This window comes from Orcinus orca, chromosome 4, assembly GCF_937001465.1.
Source record: "Orcinus orca chromosome 4, mOrcOrc1.1, whole genome shotgun sequence".
Lineage (NCBI taxonomy): Eukaryota > Metazoa > Chordata > Mammalia > Artiodactyla > Delphinidae > Orcinus > Orcinus orca.
This window is the reverse complement of record NC_064562.1, coordinates 46,704,690-46,723,053: the sequence shown is the minus strand read 5'-3', so window position 1 is coordinate 46,723,053 and position 18,364 is coordinate 46,704,690. Positions and strand designations below refer to the sequence as shown.

Here is an 18,364-nt window from a genome sequence, read left to right as displayed (position 1 = left end):
CATGGGGCTCCGTTGTTTGCACTGCGCCCCTGAGCACAGGGCCCTGTGTGACTGCACTGGCCACACACGCATGCAGTCAGCTCTGGGATCAGCAAGTGCAATCCCCCCAGTAATCCTTATTGCTCTGACCTTCCAGAACCCTGTTCCTACGAAGGCCGTGTGTTTCAGGATGGGGAGGACTGGCCATTGAGTCAGTGCGCCAAGTGTGTGTGTAGAAACGGGGTCGCCCAGTGCTTCGCAGCTCAGTGTCATCCTCTGTTTTGTAACCAGGTAAGGAAGGCAGCCTCAGAATGGATCCTTCACAGGCTGTTAACTTCACTGTTCAGGAACTTGGAGTCTCTTCTGAGATTTTGTCAGGCAGACCTCGGAAGTACTGAGAACAAGAAGCAAAGGCGGTTTTATTTTCCTTATACTTTTAGAGACCACCCCTGAGAGATTTCTTTTACCCTTAGATGCTACAGATAGGTCTAATTACCAGCCATTTAGGCTAATTGTTACATAATGAAACTGAGCCTTCAGGGTACACATAAAGAAGCCCGCCAAACTCTAGTTGCAGATGTTCCAAAAATGTGAAGCTGAACATCTGGAAAATTCAGTAAGATGATCAGGGTTGTTATTGTTTTTCAATGCATAGGTATAGTCTGCTTTTTAAAGACGTATGCATGTCTTTGAACCTGATTATCCAGATGTGCCTTATTTAATTTTTATTAGATAATGATTCAAATTATGAAAGGATTTTCTCCAGGGAGGTTTAAAATAGGGGGACCTTGTTCTTCATTTAAAGCTGATCTGATTTTCACAACATTAGGCTCTTCACACAGATATACAATAGAAAATCAATTGCAAATAAATTTGGTGTACATGGTATTTTATAGTTTTTTCTTCTTCCAGTAGCTCCTATAGATGTTTCTTAGCGGTTGACAGATAACCATGAAAGGAGTTTGCCTCCAGTTGAAAAATAGCTCATTTTTCGATCTAAGAAAAAGCTGGAAGCCAACATTCAGTTGATACAGAGCAGTACTTTGTGACAAATAAAACAAAATCAATAACATGGCATACTGTGACAATTGGGCAATATTTTTAAAGGCAGACAAAAGGCAATTAGGCAAGAAATGCTAAATGCCAAATAAAGGGAAAATGTATCAATTTAAAGACTAGATTGTATTACCCACACTACAGCAACTACTGCACACATGTCATACCTCTCAATTCATCACAAAGTCTTGTCCTAGCTTTCAGATTACAAATGAGTTTCTTGGTAGAGTTGCATAATATCTTACATTCAGAAGATATTGTAGTGTTGGGGCATTTTGATTCACACATTCCAGGCTTTAGTCCCCTTGTGTAAGAAGGTTAATTAAGCAGTTTGCCACCATTACAATAAGGGAGGTGGGAGGATGGATAGAGGAAACACTTCATTGTGAACCTTCTGCTTTAAGTCTTTAAAAACTTAACCCTGAGTGCATATCAGAGGTTAGCTTGTAATAATTGAAAGTACTGGTTCCCATTCTAAAAAAACGTTAAAGATAAATTCTGGCTTCAAACAGGACTCACTTATAGTTTGCATTGTTTAACTTAAAAAGATGAAATTTGTTGCCATACTTGAGAGCTAATTGCTATGCAAGCATTCTGAAATCTTGGAAATAGATTGATCTTAATCACTCTTGCATCAAGTCTATAGTTTTGCCTTGACATTAAAAAATACCCAACTGGGCTTCCCTGGTGGCGCAGTGGTTGAGAGTCCGCCTGCCGAGGCAGGGGACGTGGGTTCGTGCCCTGGTCCAGGAAGATCCCACATGCCGTGGAGTGGCTGGGAGAGGCCACAACAGTGAGGGGCCCGCGTACCGCAAAAAAAAAAAAAAAAACCCAACTGTCAGACTATTTAAACCATTTTTCTTCATTTAATATCACTATTAACCATTGGGTGTTCTGATGATATAAAGAGGTGCTGTAGAATTAGCACCTTTGTTGGAAACATTCTCACCGCCACCATCTTCCCATCACCATCCCCACACTGGGGGCATATATTATGTGCTAATCATTAATTTTAAGAGCTTTTAATTTGCATAACAACACTGTGAAGTAGGAACTATTATTATCATCCCACGTTATAGTAGATAAAACTGAGATACAGAGTTTAAATAATTTGCTCAAGGTACCACAGTTATGAACTGTCATTGCTTCTAACCTAGGCAGTTATACATGACAACCTCAACAGACCACAGCTGACATATTTTTAACCATTACACTGTATCGCCTCCCAAAATGATGAGTTACATATCATTTATGTATAATAATAATCACAAAACAATAGTTGCTCACATCATTGAGCATGATTGCAAGCCTTTTATATGTGTTAACTCATTCATTTTTTAAAACTCATTCATTTAAAAAAAACACAAGCTCATCAGAAGAAATGCATTTCCAGGTGTTGAGCTTTAGAAAAATTTGATTTTTAATATAAAGTGTTTTTGTTTTTTGTTTTTTTTTTTTGGCGGTACGCGGGCCTTTCACTGTTGTGGCCTCTCCCATTGCGGAGCACAGGCTCCAGACGCGCAGGCTCAGCGGCCATGGCTCACGGGCCCAGCCGCTCCGCGGTATGTGGGATCTTCCTGGACTGGGGCACAAACCCGCACCCTCTGCATCGGCAGGCGGACTCTCAACCACTGCGCCACCAGGGAAGCCCATAAAGTGTTTTTTAGATTGTAAAAGGAATCTGTATTCCTTAAGGAAAGTTTGCAAAAAGCGGAAAAGCAGAGAAGGAAATGATCTTCTATATTTCCACCATTCCAAAAGATCACAATAGAATTTCTTTTGGAATTCATTCCAATTTTTTGGTAGGCAAATGTGGATATATTTGTTTGCATAGTTATAATCAGATGTTAGGAATTAGTGATCATCTCTGACAAAAGGAGAAATTCCTGTGTTCAAATAAGGGGTTGCTCCCTTAGTGTGTGATGTAAATTCATGCTGAAATTGCTTGCCTTCAGCTTCTGTCCAGATGCCTTGTGAACAGAGCCCTACACCATCCACATTTTTGTAGGCTCATTAAAATGTTCAGTCTGATGAGAGTTCTTCCTGATACTATTATCACCAATTTTTTTAAATACATCTTTATTGGAGTATAATTGCTTCACAGTACCTTGTTAGTTTCTGTTGCACAACAAAGCGAATCAGCCATATGTATACACATGTCCCCACATCCCCTCCCTTTTGAGCCTCCCTCCTATCCTCTCTATCCCACCCTTCTAGGTCATCGCAAAGCACAGAGCCCATCTCCCTGTGCTATGCTGCAGCTTCCCACCAGCCAACTATTTTACATTCGGTAGTGTATATATACGTCGATGCTACTCTCACTTTGCCCCAGCTTCGCCCTCCCACCCCATGTCATCAAGTCCATTCTCTATGTCTACCTCTTTATTCCTGCCCTGCAACTAGGTTCATCAGTACCATTTTTTTTTAGATTCCATATATATGTGTTAGCATATGGTATTTGTTTTTCTCTTTCTGACTTACTTCACTCTGTATGACAGACTCTAGGTGCATCCACCTCACTACAAATAACTCAATTTCATTTCTTTTTATGGCTGAGTAATATTCCATTGTATACATGTGCCACGTCTTCTTCATCCATTCATCTGTTGATGGACAGTTAGGTTGGTTCCATGTCCTGGCTATTGTAAATAGTGCTGCAGTGAACATTGTGGTGCATGTCTCTCTTTGAATTATGGTTTTCTCAGGGTATATGCCCAGTAGTGGGATTGCTGGGTCATATGGTAGTTCTATTTTTAGAACTATTTCTATATTTAGAACTATTTCTAAGGAACTATTAGAAATAGAAAAACTATTTCTATTTCTAAGGAACCTCCATACTGTTCTCCATAGTGGCTGTATCAATTTACATTCCCACCAACAGTGTAGGAGGGTTCCCTTTTCACCACACCCTTTCCAGCATTTATTGTTTCTAGCTTTTTTGATAATGGCCGTTCTGGCTGGCATGAGGTGATACCTCATTGTATTTTTGATTTGCATTTCTCTAATAATTAGTGATGTTGAGCATCTTTTCATGTACCTCTTGGCCATCTGTATATCTTCCTTGGTGAAATGTCTATTTAGGTCTTCTGCCCATTTTTTGACTGGATTGTTTGTTTTTTTGATATTGAGCTCCATGAGCTGTTTGTATATTTTGGAGATTAATCCTTTGTCTGTTGTTTCATTTGCAAATATTTTCTCCCATCAGTTTTTTTAATACTACAATTTTCCCATTCCCAATATTGGTTAATCTAAGTGAGTTGAACTTCATCTTCAGAGTTTTTTAAAAAAGATAAAAATTGGTGTGTCTTCTGAGCCACTAAGTGTTTGAGAATTATTTTCTGTTTTGCCTACATTCATGAAAGACAATTTGTAGGGGTCTACAATTTAAGGAGATTATAATCTTTTCCCGTATCAACCCTGTAAACTCTGTTCCATTAAATCCTGGAATTTAGTGCCATGGAGGAGCCTGAGGTTTTTCTGCTTTCTATTCTGTTACATTCAGTTAGTTTACTCTGTTGAATTCTTGCAGGATGTTTCTTCATCTTTATATTTAAAACATTTTCCCAGGATATTTCCAAGTGAGGTGTCTTTTCACATAGTTTGCCTAGAATACTGTGAAGCCCTTTCAGTCTATATTCCAGGTGTGAAATGTTTTCTTTAGTTACGGCTTTGATTAGTCATGTCTGTTCCAATTATTCTCATTTCTTCAGAAACACCTATGATTCTTAGATTGTTCCCCTGCCTTGGTCACTTTCTCTCTCATCATTTTCACTTTTGTGTCTTTCCTCTGCATTATGGAGAGAGCTTCTTGAGTTTGTGTTTACTGCCTCCAGTATAGATTTTAATTTGATGATTTTCCTTTAATTTTCTTTTAATTCGTCCTTATTTCTCCTATCACTGGTTCATCTTTTTTTAACCCCAATGCTTTTTCTTTCTTTATCGCTTCTTCCTTCTATTTAATAAAGACTGCATTTTCTTCTATCTTACTGAAGTTGCAAAATGGCTTTTAAATCTTTTATTTTAGATCCTGCAGTACTTAGTTTTCAGAAGTCTGTTCTTTCTGTGCATCTTCAGAATGTTATTACTTTCTATTGCTCTTTAGAGTTTTTCCCCCAAGTTCTTTTCTTTCTGTTTACTTAGCCTTGGTCAAAAGAAATCTGTCCATACCCAGTGCTTGAAAGCTGCAAGGGTAAGCAGCCTGCCCTTGGCTAATTCCCTTTCTTGGATCCATTGCCAGGTGCTAAGAAAGGTGTGTGTTTCCTCAACCAAGGGTCTGGCAGGTTTTCATTTAGTGCAGCTCTGTTGTACTGAGATCAGATATTTTTCTCTCTCCACTGCCCAACCCTCTTGCATTTTGAATTCATGAAATGTAAAACTGTAATCCCCAATTTGCAAGGGTTCTCGCCATGTTTCTCAGTGACTCTGTACTTTACATTTGGGTGTCTTCTTCCCCACTTTTCATCACTTCCTCCACCTCCCCCAGCACACATACTTCCCACTCTTTTTGTTTTGTTTTCCTTTTTTTTTTTTTTTTTTACATTATGGGCTCTGATTAGGTAGAAAGACATCGAGGGAGTTGCAAGGCCAGGATGGCACTCTAATGGCTTCAAACTGCAGTGGCCGCACACTGAGGGGACAAACCCATGTTGTGTTTGATATTGGAAGGCAGAGAGTTGGGAAGAAATGATGGTTCTTATTTCTGTTTTGGTTTATAAAGCAAAGAAAGGCCACAGAAAGTCTTATGGTCAGTGGGACTTCCTCGGCAACGGTAGGAGGTTGGCTGTTCTACTTTTTGGTGGTAGAATTTTCATCTCATTTTTATACCTTCAGAGGTGTTACAGGAGAAGATGTTTTCTCAAGAGCTGTGAGCCATAACATACTATAAACTTTGTCATAAGTATTTTTATTTAAGGAATATGGAAAACCATAATTCAATCAGTTGACCCTCGAGCAACGTGGTTCGAAATATGTGGGTCCACTTATATATGGATTTTTTTCAATAGTAAATAGTACAGTACTACACGATCCATGGTTGGTTGAATCCACGGATGCGGAACCACAGACGTGGAGGAACCGTGGATACCTAGGACTGACTATAAATTATATTCGGATTTTCAGCTATGTGGAGGTCAGCTCCCCTAACCTCTGCATTGTTCAAGGGTCAACTGTATATCCTTAATGGTGGTCCTACCCGAAATTGTAATGACATTAATCTTACTTTATTTTGGCATTGAACTCCTGTGATTACTGAGGACACGGGGTTGGCAAACTTCGTCTGTAAAGAGCCAGAGAGTGAACATTTGCAGCTTTGTGTGCCATATAGTTGGAACAGCTTCTCAACTCTGCCATTATAGCACGAAAACACCCATAGATAATACGTACATGAATGGATGTGGCTGCATTCCAATCAAAGTTTATGGAGATCGGTGGTGGGCTGGATTTGGTCATCAGTCCCTAGCGTACTAGCCCCTGGGTAGTCTGTAGGTTTGGAAGGGCAAATCTACGAAGACCAGAATAATAGGATTCAAGTGTATGATAGCCACAAAAATGTACAGCTAAAACGCCTTTCCCGTTTCTCTAACCCACTTTGCTGCTCACCTTCTTCTTACTTGCCTCTCCAGTCCTGCTTATAAAACACCAGCCCAGATGGGGTCTCAATTCTCAGTCAGGAAGTTCTCTCACGTAATGGGATATTTTCTCTTTAAATGCTTTTCCTCCCTGCCCTTTTTGGGCTCTGTTTGTGAAGAAAGGTTTTGTTTCTGTCAATGAAATACATAATTATTGCCAGTAAGAATCGGAAACTTGATTTTCCTGTACCAGCCTCTACACAGGTAGTTATCTGCCACCCATATCTCCCACTCTCCAGTTGACTCTGCCCCTGTCCTTGGGTTTACTCCATGCTGGTTAAGATAGATTCATACTACCTCTATATTTCTGTTCAAGATTTGTGATCATGACATTTGTCCCCTGTTTACTTAACGTTGTAAACGTTCATTGTTTCCTTCCATAAACTTACTGAACAGTGAGTATGACATCAGATATACCTTTATTTTTACTTCCTCACTGAAATTTCATTAAACTCAAGAGTTCTGAGGTCAAGAAATGCTCAATGACTTCAACGCATGTCCAATTTTCACATACTCTATTAAACATCAATGGTCATAATATTTTTACAGAATTATAAAGAAATAAGGTAACCTAAAGCAGAGAAAACAGTTGTCATGTGAATTCCAGTGATTCAGGTGTTTGAAATAAATTCCTATTAGATAGGAATGCATTAATCTAGCTGATCATATATAATTGGGTTAAAAAAGCCACTAAAGCATGACTGGAACTTTCCATGAAAAATTAAGGTTACTTGACACCCCCCTACACACATGCCCCAAAGTACACCAGCCTTCTTTTCTTGCCGAGGGAATTCCACAGCAAACCATGTTAATAAAATCTCATTCTCTGCTTTTTGTAAGAGAAAGTGCAGCTAACTGTTCAGGAGGTATCTTCTGTATAAGATCTACCACTTCTTAGTCACTGAAACTCGGTTTATTCTAATCCTCCTTCTCTTGGCTTTAATTTGCCTACCTTCCTTCCATTCAAAAGGCTGTGGTGATGTCAAAGTGAGAAGCTGATTCTTTGGCATTAACGAGGAGATTGTTGCTGTGAAAATTCTTAGGGCAGTGGTGACAAAGGGTCTAATATTCTGGGGGTGCAGGTGGTAGAGCTGAAACTGTAGGAATAAGGCGGTAGGGGTTCTTTGGGCATTCAGTGTTTGTCACCCACATTTCTCTGCACTGGCTTATTCCTAGATATCTAGGGACATGACTGATTTTTTTTCATGTTAAGGACCTCCTAATGCGTATATATAAACGTGTGGATTCCCATAAAGATGCAAAAGAATAGTGAGGTAGTTTATCAAGGGAGGGATACCTTCACTTTGAGATTAGCAGTGACTCAGCAGGAGGGTAAATGTTCTTAAGTGTTGAATGGTTGGTGCCTGAAGTCCCTCTGCCAACCATTTACTATTACCAGGTCAGCTTTGTGACCTCGGACAAGTCACACAACCTCTCTGATCTTTAATTTTCTTGTTTGTGAAGGTGGGATAAGAGCATCTACTTTACAGGGTCACGTAAAACACTTAAAACTGTACCTGGCAAACACGAAGTACTATTATTATTGTTATTAGTTGTGCTTTTGTTTGTTCTTAGAAGTGGATGGGACTTGAGGAATGTGCAAACTTCTTAAGAGTCACACTGCCCTGAAAAGTGCATTCTTATCGAAGCACCAGGTGACTAATAAATATTAAATGAGAGGAAATTGCTGTTTCTGGAGGCTTTGAGGCACATGATTGAGTTGGCTGTGAGTGAAATTTTCCTACTGTTGTGGATTTTATTAATACTGCCTTTTGATGGACTGTTTTTGGGGTGTCAAGGATGAAACTGTGGTCCGAGTCCCTGGGAAATGTTGCCCACAGTGCTCTTTGCGATCCTGCTCTGCAGCTGGCCGAGTTTACGAGGTAAGCTTTGATGCGCCCCATGTAGGTGTTTTGACATCCATTCTTACACATCTGCCCTCTGCCCTTCTAACCACCATACCTCCCCCACCCACATCTGACTCTTTGCCAGGATTAGTAACTCAGTTCATAAACGGCTTTTTTCTTCTCTTCATGGGAAGCCTTTGTGAAAAAATTAAATCGGAGGGGATTAGAAATACAAAAGAATGTGCTGGCAGGCGGTACCTGGTTCATGAACCTTGCTGAACTTACTGTTCACACATCTTGAAGGGAAAAAAGACTGTCATTGGTTACTGTCAGTTTACACTTATGTTGGAGGCTCTGGGAATGTCTGCCTGCTTTGGTTGGCTTTTAGGCACTGATATCCAGAGACAGTGTCCCCCTGCCTTACAGTGGGACTGGGAGCATGGGAGTGGAAGGTGAGAGAGGGAAAAGGGCAAGAAGCTGGGGCGGGGGAGTGGACCCTGAAAACTTGAAAGTACTATTGGGGCAGTCTAGCTAACTACCCAACACATAGTAGGTACTAAATAAAAGTAAGTGCAACAAGTTGAATGAATGAATGTTCTAACTTGCGAGTGCCTAGCTGAGCCAAAAGAAGGTTACATTATTCGAAAGCAAAGAATATATAAAAAATTAACCCATCTGCTTCCCTTGTTTGCCGGTCATTCTAAGGAAAACCAAATAGAAATTGGGATTTTTGACTCTCAGTAGAGAATCTGGAACTGAGTATTAGGGGATGGATGACACAAATTCTAGATGGGTCCCTTGAAGTGTAAATGAAAATAACTAATGGGGAAAGGATTTTTGTATATATTAGATCTGTGCTGTCCAATACAGTAGCCACATATGTGCTAGATTAATTTCTTCTGGAAGAGAGAGCCTCTATACCTGTTATGGTGTCCTTGGCTGCAGTCAACAGAAATGCTCCTCTAAAAGTAGCTAAAATGAAACATTTATTATCTCATATAACAGGAAGCCCAGAGGTGGGACAGTTGCAGGGTTGATCAATCCAGGTCTCAATGACGTTGTCAAGAATTTTCACTCTTCTGATCTTTCCACCCTGCCGTCCTCAGCATGTTGACATTTGCTTTCTGTCTTGTCACCTCATGCCCCAGTGTGGCTTCCACAGCTTCAGGCAGCTTGTCCTCAACCAATCATGACTAAAGCCTGGTGGAAGAAAGGGGTGGGCTTTTCTTCTTTTATGGGGGAGAAGAGTCTTTTCCTCAACCTCTACTGCTCTAGCACACTTCCCCTGAGGTCCCCTCCGTTGGGACTGGGACCAAGTCTGTGCACTGGCTGCAAGGGAAGCTGGGAACGTGAGTGTGTAGCGGTGAGAACTGGGTCTCCCAGCAAAGAAGAGCTAAAGAATGACCATTGAGTAGCCAGCAAACAGGGTCTTCCTATTAATCTTGATGTTCCAGGCCCTCTGTGTGTCTGGCAGAGAGCAGGCCCTCAAGGCATCTGTGGAATGAATATAGTTGGATGCAGATGAATCCCAAGTTCTCTTTGGACATGGATTGACTTTTTTTCTTAGAGCCTCTTGCTGCCTAGATGATATTATTTCTCAGGAGCACATTCGATATGGCTCAATTAAAAACTATGATAAAAAATTGTGTCATGTGCCTTGTGTTTCTACTTGATATATGTGACATTTGATTTTCCACTTTTTTGTTTCTTTTCTTCACTCAGCATGGTGAGCAGTGGAGTGAAAATGCCTGCACCACATGTATATGTGACCGGGGTGAGGTCAGGTGCCACAAACAGGCCTGCCCTCCGTTAAGATGCGAAAAGGTATTTGAGAGTGTGTAGCTTGATTTTTGAACCTTTATTCGGGGTCATTTAGGAAATGCATCTCTTAGTCCAGTGTGTCCTTTGAGGGAATCAAAAGCTTTTATGATGCTCGGAAGGAGGAAGGACCTGCTTCCCAGGAAGGAGGGGGAGGGGGAGGGGAACATGCCTCAGCTGGGTTAGGTGGGGGAAGAAAACAGCACACAGAGTTGGTGTTTTATGTCCTTCTGCCCCATCAGGTCGGATGTTTTCACGCCCTCCTGACCACTGCCCTTTCCCTGCCGTTCTCTCTGTTTCCTCAGGGTCAGAGAAGGGCTCAGCGTCATGGGCGATGCTGCGAGGACTGTGTGTCTCCTGCTGGAAGCTGCTCGCATGGGGGGCTTGTGCGGTACCAGGATGAAATATGGAAGGGCTCGGCCTGTGAGTTCTGCACGTGTGACCGTGGCCAAGTGACCTGCCGGACTGGGGAGTGTGCCAAAGTGGAGTGTGCCCAGGTAAGAAACGAAGGCATCTCTGTCTGGACTGTAAGGCTGTCTCCAGCGGGATGGGTGGTCCCTCACCTGTCCCTTCCCTCTCGGCAGCAGAGGGGACGACCAGGTTGTACAATCAATTTCAAGGAGGCTTTTAGCATGAGGCTTCTGTGGTGCAAAGTAAATGCCACTCTTTGTTTAGACTGATTTGGAGCAGCCTCCTGGAGCTTTTAGCTCTCAGTGCATCTGGTCAGATGGGAAGCCCTGAGCCAGAGACATGGACTGGAAGGGATGACATGGGACATTAGCCTATCAGTCAGCACAGCTGGGCCTCACTGCTGGTGGCCGCCCAGCTCGCTCTGGCTGTGAAACAGAGTCCGCAGGTGCTCCGGTGGCCCGGCTTCTGTTGCAGGCCCCGCTGGCAGCGTTTAGCAGAAAGGAGAGCCAACACCTAGAGGCGGCTCCTGTGAATCCATCGGGAAAGAAAATGAAATGTGTTTTTGTCATTGTTTTTGTTTTAAAGAGACAGGGAGGGAGACGTCATAAATAATTAACTCTGTTGACCTCTGTTGACTTCTGCTGTCTGCAGAATTTCTAGAATCTTCTAACAAGGTAGCCTCTGTTTGGACTATAGATGTATACTGTGGGGAGATGGCTTTTTTTCCCCTTTGCACCCGATTTTGATCCGCTGCACAACAAACTGCTTTTAGAGCTGTCTCCTTCTCCCTCGCCACTCCTATCTGCCCCACCAGTTTCCCGCGGGGTTGTGAACTTGAGTCGATGAGGGAAACTTGGACGATCTGAAGCGCTGGGTGTCTGTGAAGGCATTTTTCTTTCTACTTCTCCCCCACACCTCAGCTCCTCTTAACACGGTTCCCGAAGAGGAACAGCCATTCAAACAGGGCTGTCAGCAACAGAGTTCTTTTTCATGTTGCCTTCTACTTCTGTGTCTTGGTAGAGTGAAGACACATGTAGGTAAAGAGGGTCCTGCTTTTTTTGCAGATTTATTTCCCTCTACATGCCTTTTCATTGCTTTTCTTTCTTTAGGTCAGGGGAATCAGAATGGTTGGATGAAGATGAGAAAAACCCTAGTCAGGGCCCTTTTCTGTCTCCCTCGCTCTCGGGCTGAGGCTGAGCTTCCTGGCCTCGGCAGTCTGCCCAGAGGATGCTGGGTTATTTCCAAGGTTTTAATGTGTCTAATATCCCAGGGTTTATGGAAAATCTGGGAGAGGGATCCTGGTAGGGTGGGTCCTTTAAGCCACCTATTTTCAGTCAAGTCCAAACAGAGAGTCTCAGGCACAGAAAATAATTTGACCCGCTATCCCCAATGTAATGCATTTCCAAGTACCTGCCAGTCTTCCATGGCTCCTGCCTTTGGTAGCATAAGCCAGTTCCTGTCCTCTGTTCTTAGGAAAATGGGGAGCAGCTGCTTCAGTACGTGGAAAGGGCCTCCAGGTTCCCCAAGCCACCCCATAACACTATCTCGTCCCAACTCATCCTCCTCCCAGTCTTATCCATCTTCTCTTTTTTTTTTTTTCGGTACGCGGGCCTCTCACTGCTGTGGCCTCTCCCGTTGCGGAGCACAGGCTCCGGACGCGCAGGCTCAGCGGCCATGGCTCACGGGCCCAGCCGCTCCGCAGCATGGGGTATCCTCCCAGACCGGGGCACGAACCCGTGTCCCCTGCATCGGCAGGTGGACTCTCAACCACTGCGCCACCAGGGAAGCCCTCCATCTTCTCTTTTATGAATTGAGGACTTCTAATGCCTTTAGTCAGTCTATTTCTGCAGATCTTGAATCAACTAGCACATACCCATATTTTGTTTTAAGGCACTGGGTTCTAAACTGGATATACTACCAGAGGTGAAATTTTAACCAAAATTGAATCTTACACAAATATCCCTTAGCCTTCCTTCTGTGCCATACTTCTGTAAATAGCTCTGGCTAATGACCTTATGAAAGCCTGGGATACTAACTTCCTAACTTTTGCTTGGCTTGGAGATAAAAAGATGAATAAGGCACATTTTAATCTCAAGAGTTCCCAGGCTTTGGTGGAAGTCAGATACCAAAACAAATTATAATCTGCAGGGGCATCAATGGTTATGAATTAATATGAATTAAATGCCTTAGGAGCACCTGGAGAAAATAACTACATCTGCCAAGGGGAGCAGTGAAAGTACGCTACTAGTATTTTTATTCAATTCTGCCCTACTTTCTGCCTTTTCTAAAATATATCAAGATCATTTGATTTCTAATCTTGCATACGAAAGATGGAATAAGTCTGAGTGTGTCTACATCCGCAAAGGTGCAGAAAAGTAAACCTCTAGAGAAAGAGGCAGAATTGTGCATCTGCACCATTGTAATAATTATTGCCCTGTTATCAACAGCAGTGTTCCGAATTGCACTGAAATCAGCAAACAGTTTTTCTTTGTTAAAAAAAAGGAGAAAGTGGCATGACCCTTGTCTTTGATATATAAAACCAAATTCCTGGACTTGGAAACATAAATAAATCAACAGTAGAATAGTGCAATATGACGATTTCCATGTGTTTCTATATTTAGTATTATCTTTGAGCATGAATTCAGAAGAAGAAGTCAATTTACTTTTTTTTTTTAAAAAAAGGACTATTAGCTCGCATTCATGTATGAGGGATAAAGTGATGGGGGGATCAAAGCTTGTGGCAAAGTGCACGGAAGAGGGTAGGCATGCCGTAAACGTGAGGTGCCTTTCCTTTCTCCAGCAGAGGGAAATTCCCGCAAAAGAGTGTTTTCTTTTCCAATGGGCAGCTTAGTGGAATAACAGGGTTTTTCGTCTGATGGATGAATGTTGATGTGATTCAGTGGAGAGGGGTTAGCAAATTCCATCTGGCCTAAGCAGCAGAATCCTCTTAGAAAGAAAAAAGTTAGCTTTGTTTCACAAAGCAACTTTTCTCAAAGCCAGAGTCAGGTGCTAATTAGAGCAAGCTCCCCACCACAGTGAACTGATGCAGATTGGGGCATCCAGATGTCTATAAATAGCAAATCTATTTAGAAATTCCTACCTCACCAAACCTGCATCCTTGTTCCCCAGGATCAGGGCTTGCTGTTATTTACAGCAGCATTTGAAGACTCAGAAAAGCTACCTTCTTTGCCTTATCCGGGTGATGCAGGGTCCATTTTCAGTTCTGTCTGTAGGTATGGTAGCGGGCACTCAAGAATCTCTCATGCATTTCGTCTTTAATAGAAGTACACATACTCTGTCTTGTTTCAAAACATTGTTTTAAGTGACTTAGATTACATGTTTATAAACCTCTTTATATGCTTTGAAAGCAAATTTCACTGTGTTTGTGGGTTAGGCCTTCACTACCAGCTGGTTTGTCACGTTTCTGCAAAACAATTTATATGTAAATACGTCTGTTCCTTATAGTACACTCTGCTCTCCGTTGGCCTCTGGTTGGCATGAAATTTTGAGGAACAGTGATCTATCTAACTCCCTCCTTTTTGAAATAACTTTTCACATACTATAAAAAGTTACAGTCATTCCTATATTTTTGTGTTTCTTTTAAAAGGGATCTTTTCCTTCATTAAAATAATACATATTCATTTTAGAAAATTGAAGACTCGAGAAATAGAAAAGAGACTTTAAAGTCCATTCATAATGCTACAATTCAAAGACAACTAATGCTTTTATTTTATATTTTTCTTTTGTGCACAGAGTTTTTAAACATAAAATATTGTGATTATTCTGTTTATGCAATTTGACATTATTCCATTTTTACCTATGATGGTTTTTGCACTTCAAATGTAATATAAATCACAAATTAAATAATGTCTTCATGTAAAGAAACATCACCATCTTTTAGAAAGTAGATATATCTTTAGAAAGTGGAAAGTGCTTTAAAGAATACTCTTTAGCCTATAGATATTAGATGTTAGTATATGCATATGAAAAATTGTAAATAGAGGTTGTATTTTTAATAGCCGCTTCCCCGGGAGGTAGGACTACAGTGAAATTATGTTTTTTAAGTTGTAGAATTCAGATTATTTAATTTTTTATAGTAAGCATTTATTATTTGTGTAAAAATAAAAAATTTGAAATGATTGATGTTGGGAAGTTAAAATGATAACTTTGAAAGTTTAATATCTACCTTCCTAGTGTGGCATGTCTTTCCTTCCCCTTATAATTTTTTAAATAGTGATTATGTGAACTGGATAACAGTTTCAGAATATTGAATAGAAATTAGTCTTCTGCTGCTTAATTTATGCCCGAGACTTCGTCTGTGCATATAGGGATGTGTCTGATTTTGTATTCAGGGGAAAGTGTTGGTTTGATTTGAGCACTGTTAATGAAACCAACTCACAAGTTCAAGCCTTGTATATTTAAGGTAGCCTGATCCTTTTCTGAAACTCATAACTTTCCAAGACTATAACATTACTCTTGGCCATTCTTCTTCGTGTGAATTCCTGGTCATGGGTAGGAAATCATGCATAAGTATCCCCAGAACTGGAAAGCAAAAGCACTTGGAGGAAGGGGTGAGCTGTACTGACTAGGAGTTTCATAGGAAGATAGCACAGGGGAGATGGAATAAGCCGTGGGCCAAAGGAGAGGGGTGGGTTAAGGTTTTTCACTCCAGTCAGGGAATTCAGCCGCTTCGCAATTCAGCGCTGCTACCTGGAAATGTTAATTTGATATGTGCCTGTGCAACCCTTACTCCTACAGGGTGAAGAATTAATTCACTTAGATGGAAAATGCTGTCCTGAATGCGTTTCAAGGAATAGTTATTGTGTGTATGAAGAAAATGCAGAATTTGTGAGTATCAGGCTAATGACCGAAGACTAACAAAAATTAATCATCCAAAACTAATTTAATAAGGGGGCATTTCCTTCTCATTTCTTTTACCCATTCATTTGTTTAACAAACGTGATTGCACATCTACTATGTTCCCGGTATTGGAGATACAGAAACCGACACAGCCTGCAGAGTCCCTGCTCTCAGGGAGTTTCCGTTCTAGCGTGGGGACACACACAACAAACACACGTGTCAGGTGGTGATGGGTACTGCCTGGAAAACAAGGCAGCTGGGGAGTAACTGAGGGGGGGAGGTGCTTTTTACATCAGATGATGGGGGAAGTCTTCTCATGAGGAGAAATTTGAGCAAAACCTGAAGGAAGTGAGGGAGCGAGCCAGGGATATCTTGGGGGAGAAACATACCAGGAAGAGGGATCAGGAAATTAAAAAAAACAGTGAAGCAGAAGTGTGCTTGGCATGTCCAAGAAAGTGAGTTTGGCTGGAGGCAAGGAATGAGGGGGGAAGGAGTTTAGATGAGATCCAGCAGGTAGCCGGGACCCTGGTTTTACCCTGATGCCGATGGGAGCTTCTGGGCAGTTTTGATCACAACAGTGCTGTGATGGGGCTTACGTGCAAAAGGATTACTTTTGCTGCCACGTGGGCCAGTGACGGGGGGTGGGGGGGCGAGAGTGGAAGTAGGTGGTCCATTTAGAAGGTTTTTGCAATAGTCCAACTCTAAAACTCTATTAGCTAAAGCTTTATTTCTCCCTAAGTCTGTACTTTTTTTATTATATACCCCAAAGGAAAAAATATTTATCTTAATCTCTTCAAATTTGCTCTATTTATATAGCCCTTATTTTCCACATGGGGTTCTTGGAATGTTGATAAATTCAAAGTGTTCTTAAAAGTATGCCAGTTGATCATAAGTACAATTGCATCATTGACCAATCAAAAAGGGATTATAAGAATTAGGATTAGGTACTTTGATTTGTGAAGTGATTCCTACACCCTTTTTCCTCCCGATTTGGTTAAACTGCATCTGTCAACCTGCCAGTTTTTTGTATAAGCTGGGCATGTAGTATTGCATAGGGTTAACATTCAGGCTCTAAGTTCAAATCCCTACTTTGCCACATACTGACTGTGACATTGGGCAAGTTACTTAATCCTCAGTTATAGAGATTAAAAATAGTACTTACCTCATTGGTCTATTGAGATGATATGTATAAACTTAGAACAATATCTGGCGTATAAGAAAGCTTAAAAATGTGATCATTACTATGGTTATTATCATGCTGTTGGCATTGTTTGTTTCATATTGATATTTCATCATTTAGTCATCCTTGTTTCCTAAGAATTTAGGAGATTAAATTCTGTAAATATTGAACTCAAGTTTTCTCTCTCAATCACAGTATTAATTTCCCTGTCCATTTTTGGAGGTAAATTAAGCCCAGTGGAATTAAACAAAAGCAAGTTGTTTGAAATAAGCATAAATCCCCATGATGCTCCAGTATCATATAAGTTTCAAGAATTTGCTCTTACAAGCTTAGATCTCTTGACTGCAAAGTCCTTCGTATTGAGGGGAATTGAAGCCAGACACCCCAGCACAAAGTGAGAATAAGAACTCAAAAATATTCGCTAGGCATGTTGTCCTCACCTCATATTGCTTGTTTCTGATATAGATAGATTTTATTTCTACTCATAACCAGTGAATGAAGTTGCTTGTTACTTGGGGAGGAATGGATGTTTCCTAATGAAAAAATGAAAAGATCAGCCTAATGGTGTTTTTAGTGGTATAATAATAAATACGTTTCTGTTTCTTTCTGTTCTTAGATGTCCTCAAATGCGAGTAAAGTTAAACATATTCCAGTAAGTATAGATTTTTAGCTTGTACATAGATATGTATAAAATCATTTTAAGCAATTATCTGCATAAACTGTCCTGGGGAACCTTAGTGCCTTAGTATTTCTAACAGGCATATTTGCTGACAATGTGGTCTGGGATTAAGAATTGTAATGATAACCAAGACTTGGATTTATTGAACTTATCCTCCTTTCTTTAGCTTATTTTTTTGCCCCACAAATGATAATTAACACTTCTCCAACTACAAGCTCCTACACAGGTCCTTTCCCTTTCTTGTGATGATTTTCTCCTCAATTTTTCTGGCCTGGAAAACTCAGTTTACCCATCAGCACAATTTCATGTACTGCAAAGCACTGAAGAGAGAGCTTTTGGGGTCTGGGGTGTGTTTGTTCCCCAGGCACTACTGAGTGTTCATTCTCTCTAAGTTGTTTGCAGGACAACGTTGTATGATTTCTTTTTAAGGGAAAGTGCAAGCGTGTTTGTTCACATGAGCAAGCTTACAGTTTTTGAGGTTATAGAATAAGGGGGCCAGGAACCCAGTCTGCCTTGAAATGGAAGAAAAGCAATTCCACCGTCTCAAGATAATATTCCTCATTTTTCTAACACTGTCATTCGCTGTTGCTGAATACTGTCACATTAATTGTTTGGAATGCTTAACATCAGCTGACTTAATAAACATTTTATCAGAGCTTTATTTTCAAGTATGCTCTTTTATTCTGTTTGTTTTACCTTTTCATCTCCCTAAACATTCTTGCAGGAACCTTTTCTCCTTTCTATCTCCAGGGTGAATAGGACAGCAAGCAAAAAGGAATTGATCATTATAATTCACTTTGGACTCTCTCTCGAAGTACTAATGTTTATTACCATTGTTTGCTTGGCTGAAAAGAATATTCAGTGTGAGAAAGCCTGTGGCACATCCACAGCCCACTAAAAGTGGGCA

The 18,364-nt window shown here is 41.0% G+C and overlaps 1 protein-coding gene across 10 annotated transcripts in view; it reads left to right on the top strand.

The window, feature by feature from the left end:
* FRAS1 (Fraser extracellular matrix complex subunit 1) overlaps window positions 1-18,364 on the top strand; it is a 552,940-nt gene that overhangs the window by 285,320 nt on the left and 249,256 nt on the right. For 8 of the 10 annotated variants that reach the window (XR_007477155.1, XM_049709348.1, XM_033406458.2 and 5 more), the window contains exons 6-11: window positions 137-270; window positions 8,462-8,545; window positions 10,232-10,333; window positions 10,633-10,824; window positions 15,497-15,586; window positions 17,395-17,430. Coding sequence is in view for 9 of the 10 variants with exons in the window: in XM_049709348.1 (XP_049565305.1) it covers window positions 137-270; window positions 8,462-8,545; window positions 10,232-10,333; window positions 10,633-10,824; window positions 15,497-15,586; window positions 17,395-17,430 (638 nt within the window). In the remaining variant the exon portion in view is untranslated. The remainder of the gene's footprint in view (window positions 1-136; window positions 271-8,461; window positions 8,546-10,231; window positions 10,334-10,632; window positions 10,825-15,496; window positions 15,587-17,394; window positions 17,431-18,364) is intronic. The other 2 variants (XM_033406460.2, XM_033406462.2) reach the window with 2 other exon arrangements.